Genomic DNA, 12,207 nt, shown 5'->3' with positions numbered 1-12,207 from the left:
CAGAAACATAGTTATTGATAAATTGATCAAAAAATTCTGATGCTATTTTCCAGAAACATTAAGGTTTTTGCGAAATTTAGAGGCTAATTTTCTTCCGTTTCTAGAATTCGAAATCTACTTTGATTTCGTTCTGACTGATTTGACAAAAACGAAATCGAGGGTTAATTTTATTTCGTTTCGTTTCGACACCAAGAAGCCATTTTTCGTTCGGTCTCCATTTAACGACACGGCCTTTATTTAATGACATGCTTTTCCAACTATCACTAAACAGACTCCGATATCTGCTTTCACGCCGCCACTGTAGTAAATAGTACTTGAATGAAGTGTCCGCAATATAATCTACTGCCCTGAATTCTCCCGTATTCGACCATCCATCCTAGATGGCAGCGATCTCCACATTCATCTTCCGCAGCTCTCTAGCCAACAAGTGACCCAAGTCCAGCCATTAGGTACTACGGAGTATAACGTGCCTTGGGATGAAGGTTTCGATAGGAGCATTCAGTCTGGGGAGAAGTTTTGTGTGATGGAGCCTGATAATGATTCCCTTTGACAACGAATTGCTTGATTCTTTCATGATTCGAACCCGTGACCACTCGCTAGTCAAAGCGAACTCTGTAACCTTGCGGCATCGAAGCTCTTTTTGGCCCATATTGTGAAGAGACTATACTCGTGAATATTTAAAGTTTTTTTTTCTTCTTGCCTCATGCCATTAATAATTTGAAATAATCAAATTTTGCTACAGATAAGTTATGAAAAAAGGTTTCTTGAACCAAATTTTCAAAACCCTACTTTATTGTGTAAATCGTTGACAAAAATTCTGTATTCTGTTTTCTAGGTATTCGCCACTCAATCCAGCAAACAGTTTTCTAAACACACCACAATATCGCTTCTTGGAAGATAGTGCTTCTCCAGTTACGATTTGTCTTGAGCACGATCACGAACTGCTTAAACCACAATTGATAAGCACTTGGATGCCGAACGGAGTAGGTTCTATGCCAGGAAAAAATTTAATTTTCGCCGAAACTCAGGTGAGTAAATTTTTTGCATTCTTTTCCATTTCAACCCAGGCAAATTTACACTTCAACAGTAGAACAGATTGGGAGATATTCAGCCCAAAATTCACTCAAACTACGTGTTCAGTATGAAATACCGCTGCTAAAAAAGCTACCGTGATAACTGGAGAACGAGAATCATCCCACGTCATAGGCAAACGGCGGTCCGTAAAAATGAGAGATTAAAAAACTTGCCGGTTGTCACTCTTTTGGTACACCAGTTCCACTTTTTAGCACTCCGAAATCAAATAATTAAAGTACCTAATTATTATTTTTAATCCACCTGCCTCGACATTGTTAATAGTGATTTAAAATACCTTTTTGCTTGAATTTTGAGCTCATCAGTCTAAATCAGTAGTTCCTAACCGGCGGCCCGCGGCCGGAAAGGGGGCTGTGAAGCTCTTGGGAATTCGATAGGTACCGTCAGCCGGGGTAAGATTGTGCCAGTGGGGGTTCGATTGTGCCATACAAACCCGTTAAAGGTAAGAAGACCAATCGTTTTTGGTTGGGTATTTAAGAATACTTGACCAATACACTAAGGTCACTTTTTTGGGGAGCTTCGTAGCCGCAAGGTTACAGAGTCCGCTTTGATAAGCGGGTGGTCGTGGGTTCGAATCTTAGTAGAATCAGGCCATTTGGTTGTCAAAGGACTTTAACATGGGTTTATTCTCAGGCTCTTCTACATACCTTTCCTTCAAGCTGAATTTTGTAGTATCCTGCTGACTTTCATCCCAACAAAAATAAGTTCCTCTTATAATAAAACTGGTCTGAGTAACGTATAATAGTTCTCTCCAGGGAATTGTGATTTGGCACGATCTTGGCTGGAGGAACGAGGTTCGATAAGACTCCTTCCTCTTGACAAAAAGTTCTACTTATAATAAAACTGACCAGAGGTAAAGCACTGAAGAGGCACTTCTTCAGGGAACTGTAATTGTGACGCGGTGTTATCAGTTCACACATACTAGACAGTTTGTTTTCGAGGGTACCTAAATGATGGTTCCAGGTGAGTGAAGGATCCATGACAAGGCCGAGATACTTGAATCGATCTACGCAAGTTATCTCTTCTCCATCTACAGCTACGCATGCTGGATGGTTCACTTGTTTATTTTGGTTTGGTTAACATGGGCTATAATATTGTTTTGAGTATCATCTTCATAGAACGCTGCTGTGTCGTCTGCAAACAGTCTGATAACACCTTTCAAACCGATGGCCGGTAGATTGTTGACATATATCAAAAAAGTAAAGGCCCAAGGTTGCTCCCCTGGGGTACATCAACAGTTAACGGCAAAATAAAACTTGCGCCACCATGGGCAGACACAAATTGGGACCGATCCGATAGATAGCTACGCAACAAGTTAGGGGCCATCCACATACCACGTGGACAGATTTTTAACCATTTTGACCACCCCTCCCCTTCCATGGACAAATGTCCATATAAATTCAAAAAAAAATGTATGGACCGTGGACATTAGCCAACCTCCCCCCCCCCCCCACGAATACCATAAAAGGCTTGTTTACGCAGCAACAAGTCATGATTCAAGGTACCAAACGCTTTTTTCAGATCCAGAAATACTGCTCCCACCATTGCTTTTCGTTCAAATGCAGAATAGACGAATCGACTAGATCACACAGTGCATTAGCTGTGCTCGAACCAGATCTAAATCGGTACTGCATGTTATATAAAACATTGTGCTGTTTAAAAAAAACTTAATAATCTACATGCTATTAACTGCTCAAGTATTTTATTGAAAACCGATAAAATAGCAATTGGACGATAATTGTCGACTATCTTTTTGTACCGGATTTATACACAGGCACAATTTTTGACATTTTCAAGTAGTTCGGATACTGTCCATTACTGACTGATTCATTGAAAACATCCGCTAATAGGGGTGCGAAAAATGGTATTGTTTGACGATATCTGTAGGATAGTTATCAGGCCCACACGATTTGTTCGAGTTCAGCTTGTTAATTAAAATAATTACTACTTCATTACGGGCTGGAGACATAAATATTGTAAATGGATTGTAACGAATCGAATTGAATTTCTCAATGTCACGATCACTGTCGATTTTAGCGGCTAACTCTGGTCTGATTTTGCTAAAGTGTGTATTGGATAACGTGCTTATTTTGCTTCTATCGGTTAGTATTTCATTTCCGTTCTGTATCTTCCACGAGTCATCATTGCTGTTAGTACGGCCAAGCAAGCCGTTCATTCGTTTTCAGAAGAGTTTTTGATTCGAAGTGCTTAAGAGCTGATCGAAGTATTGGTTCTTGGCTCTTCTTTTCAACTCAACGAGCTTTTTAGACAGTTTATTTAGCAGTGTTTTTAGCTGTTAATGCTTAGATCTTCTGAGAACATTGTCTTTCAGACGACTAAGATTCCAAACATCGTAGTTCATCCAAGGACAAGGTGATTTCAACTTGGCATTCATAGCTACCGTTTTCGTGTTACGATCCTTGATCGCGTAAAACTCATCCACTACCAACTCTAGCTTCGCAGAAGGTGATGGATCTACGGGAATATTGATCAGTGCCGAAGCAAATTCGCTAGCAGGTCTTCGAAGCCGGTTCGAAGCAGGTCTAGTTGGAACATTGTTTGTAACGGCGAAATTGTATGACTGCAAAAGAGACTGGTAGTCCTTGACCTCGGAGGAATCGGATTTATTGATTGCTATATTTACATCCCCTACTATTATGCAATCAGTGTTGGATGGCAACTGGCAAAATACATTTTCGTTTGCATCCAAGAACGGTTTGTGGCTTTGCGAAGGCGGGCGAAAAAATGCATGCATTTGAATCTTCTGATGCATATTATTGATATCTAGCCATATATGATGATAATCTGCTGTGTTACGTACTAGCCGTATTTCATCTGGTTGTTCTCCACGAACATATACTGCCAAACCACTACCTGTTCTCTTTGATCTACACGCATGTACAGCACGATTGTTCCTACGTGTGCGTCTATAAATTCTAGCAAGTAATCAAGTTTGGTGGTATTATTTATGCCTCTAACAATAAGTTGAGCAATTGTAAATTTATTATTTTTATTTGATTTTAATGTATGTGTATAGTAATCAGCAAGAGAATCATAGTATTTATTCGAAAAACTTATTATGTTTTATGTATAACTGACGGCGTTGCCAAGAAATGTTATACTTTCGGGTCCGCTTCGGAGACGGCCAAGGATGGATGATATAGCAGTTCTAGGCGATGATGTCGAAAAACCTATTTTGTTACATGCTTCAACAAAACGACCAATATCCTCCCACGTTTTGACTGCTTCAATTCTTGAACCTTCTTGCCGTCTCAGTAGAATGCTTTAATACCGCCCGGGCCAAACATATTTTATTCCGATCGATTCCTGTATCTCTAAGGTTCTTCAGCAGCGCGAAGCTTAGCGGAGTCAATTCATCCCGCACTACCACGTTGAGACTTTTTCCATGGATCGTGAGTGTCTTGTTGACTACAGCGGAGTTTAGTTTACCATTATTCCTTCTAGCAACAAATAGTTGTTTTTTGCTTCTTTATTCACGTAAACAATCTTCAATGGTGGAGCTATTTTCCTACTGTCCTTAGAGTACATACGGTTTGCCGAAATCAGTGCACCTTCAGGAACTTTGTTACCGATCGACCCATAAAGCTCTCTGACCAGTTGAGCAGTGTTTTCGTCGTCACTAACCGGTAACCCAAGAACAATTGCATTATTTTCTACAGACACACGAACGTTTTTATCTACTTCGGGCTCCAAGGAGTACATTAATTTAGCCAGGGAATCGCATCTCGTTTGAGTTCAGCATTTTCATTTTACAGATCTTCAAATTCATGCTTGAAAGACTTGAACTCTTCCAAAAGTGCTTGCTGAGAGGATTCTCCTCTCGCGTTGACTCCTTGTATTTCTGTTTTGATTGCTGCTCGGACTGCATCATTGAGATCAGAAACAAGTCCATCGAAGCTGATTTTTTCGTTCAATCGGCGGTGGATATCAGCGCAATTCGGCGAACAGATGAAGAATTGTTGTTGGCGTGTTTTTAGAATGCCGTTACCGTATATCTTTTTGCACCTGAAGTGCACACTGTTGAAGCAGACGGCACATTCCACTACTTTCGACAGATTTTGCTCGGATTTCTTGCAGATAGAGTAATAATCCTCAGCATCTCCGTTCTCCGACATGATTCTAATTCAACATCATATCATACGTCAAAGCAACATTACAAGCGATTTCATGCAACATGACAGAGCAACCTAGGTGAAGCGTCGCGTTAAACCAATATCACAATGGCATACACGTACTGCTCAAAATTTATAAGACTGCGGCAGTGGCAAAAGCTATCGTTTGATCAACAGAACAATTGGTATAAAATTCTGCGACCGATTTCTCACTTGATCATCATAAATATCACTATAAATAACGCTAAAATACTTAATATAGGGATGAGCAATAGAATAAGTCGGCAGTGGAGTGTGATACGATATAGATTGTGGAACAGTACCACCGCCCCCCGTAGTTTAATTGGTCAAAACACCATGCCGGAGACAGGGAGATTGCGGGTTCATATCCCGTCGAGATGCGGTATATTTTTCCAAAATCTGTATTTTTTGCTTTCCCTACTTCACATACTGTCTGCTTAATGAACTTGTGTGTTAACGGGTAAAAGCCGTTGTTAAAAATAGAAATTTAGTTCGAAAAATTTCTTCAAGGCTAATTGGGAAAGATACAAAACTCATATTGAGAGAAATTTCAATAATGAGCTTGATTTGCAAAACGAAGTGAATATTGATTCCGCTTTGGAAGCATTAAAATGTGCAATTGTTGATGCCAGGAATTATTCTGTTCCAAAGGCTCAAGAGAAATTTGATTCACCAATAATTGACGAAAATCTTCAACTTCTAATTCGTTTGAAAAATGTCCGCAGACGTCAATATCAACGTTCTCGTGACCCTGTTATTAAAACTATTTATAAAGATTTACAGAAAGAGATCAAACATAGATTTACTCTTCTGAGAAATCAAAATTTTGAGACTAAAGTTGAAAAATTGAAACCATATTCAAAACCCTTTTGGAAGCTGTCGAAGATTCTTAAGAAACCTTCAAAGCCTATTCCAGTTTTAAAAGATGGTGAACGTTTTCTTGTATCCAATGAACAAAAGGCTCAAAGACTTGCTCAGCAGTTTGAGAGTGTTCATAACTCAAATTTGAATTTTGTGAGTCCAATTGAAAATGAAGTCACACGTCAATTTGATTTAATTTCTTCCCAGAATTTTTTACCTGCAGAAATAATTGAAATCAACTTGAATGAGATTAAATCAATTAGGGTAAGAGCACCGGTTTTGGCCATAGTATGTTATGTATGAGAGATATTTGTCCTTCTTCCTTCGAAAAATATGTAATTGAATAATTTCAACGGGGAGATCGGATGAAATCGCCTTTATTCTGCACTTACAATGAGTTTAAATAATCAAATTATGTTGTATTGTTTACATATTTTCCAATCAAAAAACTTCTCAAGGCTCCTGTTTTGGCCATAGCATTTCTAAATTGGCCACTTGGGTCTCCTATTGTGGTCAATTCGCGAAAAAGTTGAAGTGACACGAATTTATTTTATATTTTGACTTTATCATATAGGTGTATTTTAACAGCAGAAAATCCTCGTTTTTGAACTAACCAAAGGACCAGTAGATATAATAATCAAACTAAATAATGATATTATATGCACACATAGCTAGCAGGGCAACGTACTTCACGTAAGAATTTGTTTAAACTTAGTAGGATGTTCAATAACACTGACATCACATCATTGGCCTATATTAGTTTTTCGTCTGTCATTGATCTACATTCAAAAGCTTCCGCACTTCCCTTTTTCACATAGAAACTTTTTCGTATTATTCGCTAACATTAACTTCGGTAACTAAAGTGCCATTTGACTATAAGGTTAAGGTTGAGAATCCGAAGCGTTAGTTTTGGTAAATACAAATGAAGTTATAGATTTGTAAATAATCTGAACAAACGGAGACTTTCTAATCCCATACCAGTTTTGTAATTTCACATATCTTACGCCATTAAAATATCAGCACGAGAAACTCCATACATCTCATGTTTTGCATAAACATCAATCCGTTACGTAGGTTTAAATCCCTACGAATGATAAGTCCTAATTGCGAAAGCAAACAAATCCTAACAATTAAAATTACAAATTACTAACAGTGTTGAGAAGTCACCATTTGTGATTGGACACACATACTCATTATTTACTAATATTTATCATAAATACTTGAGCTACTAACAAATCCCCCTATTAAAAAAAATCAATACGTTACCATGGTTTTGTTTACATATGGCCAATATCAGGATTATGAATCATGGAATTGCATTAATATGTGGCCAAGAATGGATCAATGAACGTTTTTGGAAGCTGTAGGTAATTTTTATATTGCAGAGAAAAATCACACCAAAATGTCTACTTTTTTATCCATGTGCTGTAGTAAGTTGTGCCTGATGCTGGTAACAGGATTTGTTATATAAATGGGCAAATTTAAACAAAGTTATGCTCTAAGAAAAATAGCGTGCAAACTACCTAAACGTTAGGTTGTATAGTGAACTGGAGAAAGCATAGTTAGTTCCTTTATTAAAACTGAAATACGCATATTTATTGCCTTGAGTTTGTAATAGTTTTGTTGAATAGTATCAGCAGGTTCAATAGGAGACTTCGAATTAGGAGTAATTCAAGATACTTTTTCACAATTATCAATTTTATTCTATCATGGCCAAAACTGGTGCTATGGCCAAAACCGGTGCTTCTACCTAAAAATTTCAAAAATATGAAAGCACCTGGTGACGATGGAATCTTTAATATATTAATCAAACATCTCCTTGAGAGCTCAATGGAATTTTTAGTGAAAATTTTCAATTGCTACTTCAAAATTGCATATTTTCCCAAATTATGGAAAAATGCAAAAATTACTCCAATTTTAAGACCGGATAAGAATCCAGCTGAAGTTTCAAGTTATCGACCAATCAGTTTGCTTTCTTCAATAAGTAAACTGTTTGAGAGAATTATTCTTAACCGAACGATGTCACACATCAACGAAAATTCAATTTTTGCAAATGAACAGTTTGGATTTCGCCATAGGCATTCCACAACTCATCAATTGCTCAGAGTTACTTATATGATACGAGCTAACAAATCCAAAGGTTATTCCACTGGAGCTGCTTTTTTAGACATAGAAAAAGCATTTGACAGTGTTTGGCATAAAAGTTTGATTGCGAAATTGCAAACATTTAATTTTCCAATTTTCCTAATCAAAATTTTGAAAAATTATCTTACTGATCGAACTCTGCAGGTTGTCTATCAGAATTCAAAATCTGATAGATTTCCTGTCAGAGCAGGTGTGCTCTGTCTTGGGCTCAGTCCTGTACAACATATTCACTTCAGATCTTCCTGATTCGCCTCCAGGATGCACAAAGTCATTGTTTTGCGGTGACACAAGCATTTCCGTAAAAGGAAAAAGTCTTCGTGTCATATGCAGTCGATTGCAGAAAAGTTTAGATATTTTTTCTTCCTACTTGCAAAAGTGGAAAATCTCTCCCAATGCTTCTAAAACTCAAATGATAATTTTTCCCCATAAGACTAGGGCTTCTTTCCTCAAGCCAAACAATAATCACGTTGTCAAGATGAATGGAGTAATTTTCAGTTGGTCTGACAAGGTTAAGTACTTGGGACTAATTTACGATAAAAAACATATTTTCAAAGAGCACATTGTGAGTATACAAGCCAAGTGCATCAAATATACGAGATGTGTATATCCTCGCATTAACAGGAATTCTAAACTCTGTTAAAAGAACAAACTTTTGATTTACAAAAAAAATTTTTGACCAGCAATGCTTTATGCTGTACCGATCTGGTCAAGTTGCTGTTCAAAAAGGAAGGAAACGCTTCAAAGGATTCAGAATAAAATTCTGAAAATGATTTTGAAGCGTCCTCCTTGGTTTGGTATACTCGAATTACATAGACTTACTGGTGTTGAACCATCAGAAGCTATGTCAAATTAAGTTATTAACAATTTTCGACAAAAATCGTTGCATTCCTCAAATGCTACGATAAGCTCTGTTTATAGCCAATAAGTTAGCATTTAAGTTAGTTGTAAGTTTACTTTCCTTTCTTGACAAGTAGGTTTAAATCCCTACGAATGATAAGTCCTAATTGCGAAAGCAAACAAATCCTAACAATTAAAATAACAAATTTCTAACAGTGTTGAGAAGTCACCATTTGTAATTGGACACACATACTCATTATTTACTAATATTTATCATAAATACTTGAGCTACTAACAAATCCCCCCCTTTAAAAAAAAAGTTTGAAAAATTTACCCGTACCTTCCGTTGTTGTATCGCACTTGCAAGCACGCCGCAGACTGACTTTGGTCTCGATCACACAGATCTATAAAAGGTTATCAGCATCTGCTGACTCTTCTGTGTGTGATGCGACATTGCTTTCAATCTATAAATAACGCTTGCACAGCAGTGTGTGTAGTTAGGGATGAGCAATAGAATAAGTTGGCAGCGGAATGTGATATGATATAGATTGTGAACAGTACCACCGTCCCCCGTAGTTCAATTGGTCAAAACACCATGCCGGAGACAGGGAGATTGCGGGTTCATGTCCCGTCGGGATGCGGTATATTTTTCCAAAATCTGTATCATATTTCCAGTTCGCTTATTTTTCGCTTTCCCTGCTTCACATACTGTCTGCTTAACAAACTTGTGTGTTAACGGGTAAAAGCCGTTGTTAAAAATAGAAATTTAGTTCGAAAAATTTAGCAGTACGGAGTAATTTTTTTTATTTCGCTATTTCTTTAGCGCAAATATTTTACTTTTGAATAATTAAATTATTTTTACTTCTTAATTTATTTATAATTAGTGTATCGAACGTCTCCGTCAGTGGTTTTCTTCGGCAGCTTTTCTGCAACAATCTTATGCAGAAACCTGCCGAAGAAAACCACTGACGAAGACGTTCGATACCCTATTTTCAATATTTTTCATTCTTCACATCTATTCTATGTTCTCTATTTTTGTTTTTTGCCTTTCTCCTAGAAAGGTATAGCAAACACTGGAAAAACCGAAGGTATAAAAGTGGTCCCAATGGCCGAATGTCATATACCACTCGACTTCTTTCGACGAACTGAGCATTTTCTGTATGTATGTATGTATGTGTGTATGTGTATGTGTGTGTGTGTATGTGCAACTTTTTTTTTTAACTCACTTTTCTCAGAGATGGCTGGACCGATTTTCATAAAATTAAATGCAAATGGAAGGTCTAGTTGCGCCATAGGTTGCTACTGAGTTTCATTGTAATCGGATTTTTAGTTTAGAGGTTATGTATCAAAATGTAAAAATCACGAAACATCAATATCTCAGAAACCACAGAACCGATTTCAATAAAACTGGTTTCAAATGATTGGGCTGTCCCCAGAACCCTTAACTTTGAATTTCGTTATGATTGAACATATGGTACAAAAGTTATGTAAAGAAAAGTTATCCTGAGGTTGTTCAAACTGACTCATTTTTCTCAGTGATGGCCTAACCGATTTTCACAAAATTTGTGTCAAATGAAAGGTCTAATTGCCCCATAGGTTGCTATTGAATTTCATTGCAATCGGATTGTAACTGTGTCCGTTGTTCATAAAAATGTGAAATCACATAATGAAAGTAAACATATTGACTTTCTCCTAACGATCACTGGCTAATTAAGAGGTAGAAAAATGATTGAAATGGCCGAATGTCATATTCTACTCAACTCAGTTCAACGAATCGAGCATTTTCTGCATATATGCATGTATAGGTGTATATGTTTGTGTGTGGGTGTGCACGTGTGTATGTGCACCTTTCTTCCGCACTCACTTATCTCAGAGATGGTTTGTCCGATTCTTTCTATTTTGGTGTCAAATGAAGGGTCTATTTGCCGCTTAGGTTGCTATTGAATTTCATTGTAATCAAACTTTTAGTTTTGGCGCTGCGTCAGAATGTGAAAAACGCTCTTATATCTCAGAAGCTATGAACATAGCTGAATTCAAATAAATGGGCTTTCAAACCCTTAAACAATTAATTTCATAATGTTTAAAATGTGGTTTGAAAGTTATAGAAAGAAACGAAACCCACAGACTGTTTAAAACAATAGCTACGATCAAAATATGTGGCCTCAACATCATTTAAATTGAATATTGTACTATTTCAATGTTTGCGGCCTTGCTCGGGATTGAAGTTGAAATTAAAAGTCATTTCTATCATTCCACTTTTTGCCTTTCTCCTAGAAAGGTATGGGGCCATCCACATACCATACCACGTGGACAGATTTTGAACGATTTCAAACCCCAATCTCCTAACGATCACTGGCTAATTAAAGGGTAGAAAAGTGATCCAAATGGCCGAATGTCATATACTACTCGACTCAGTTCGACGAATCGAGCATTTTTTGCATGTATGCATGTATAGGTGTATATGTTTGTGCGTGGGTGTGTACGTGTGTGCTCCTCACTCACTTATCTCAGAGATGGTCTGACCGATTCTTTTTATCTTGGTGTCAACTGAAGGGTCTATTTGCCGCTTAGGTTGCTGTAATGAAATTAATTGCAAATGAAAGGTCTAGTTGCCCTATAAGACCCTATTGAATTTTATTGTAATCTGATTTCTAGTTTAGAGGTTATGTATCAAAATGTAAAAATCACGAAACATCAATATCTCAGAAACTACACAACCGATTTTAACAAAATTGGTTTAAAATAAACGGGCTACCTAAAAAACCCTTAACTTTTGTATTTTATAAAGATTGAACATGTGGTTCAGAAGTTATGGAAAGAAACGTGTTCTGGAGACTATCTAATCTCACTCATGTTTCTCAGAGATGGCTGGACCGATTTCCATAAAATTAGTGTCATATGGAAGGTCTTGTTGCCCCATAAGACGCTATTGATTTTTTTGCGAACGAATTATTACTTTGCCTGTTATGTTTAAAAATGTGAAGTCCTCTATGAAAAGAAACATATTACGAAGACTACTTGGAATCACTCACTTTTCTCAGAGATGGTTGAACCGATTTCCACAGAATAAGTATCAAATGAAAGGTCTAGCTGCCTCATAACCCTGTAATTTCGTCTG

General features: G+C 37.3%; 1 protein-coding gene across 2 annotated transcripts in view; it reads left to right on the top strand.

The window, feature by feature from the left end:
* LOC129718720 (teneurin-a) overlaps positions 1-12,207 on the top strand; it is an 822,359-nt gene that overhangs the window by 604,739 nt on the left and 205,413 nt on the right. For both annotated transcript variants that reach the window (XM_055669766.1, XM_055669765.1), the window contains one exon: positions 836-1,028. In XM_055669766.1, coding sequence (XP_055525741.1) covers positions 836-1,028 — 193 coding nt within the window. The remainder of the gene's footprint in view (positions 1-835; positions 1,029-12,207) is intronic.

The sequence above is a fragment of the Wyeomyia smithii genome, chromosome 1 (genome assembly GCF_029784165.1).
Source record: "Wyeomyia smithii strain HCP4-BCI-WySm-NY-G18 chromosome 1, ASM2978416v1, whole genome shotgun sequence".
Classification (NCBI taxonomy): domain Eukaryota; kingdom Metazoa; phylum Arthropoda; class Insecta; order Diptera; family Culicidae; genus Wyeomyia; species Wyeomyia smithii.
The sequence above is the reverse complement of the archived record's forward strand: the minus strand, read 5'-3'. Positions and strand labels throughout refer to the sequence as shown.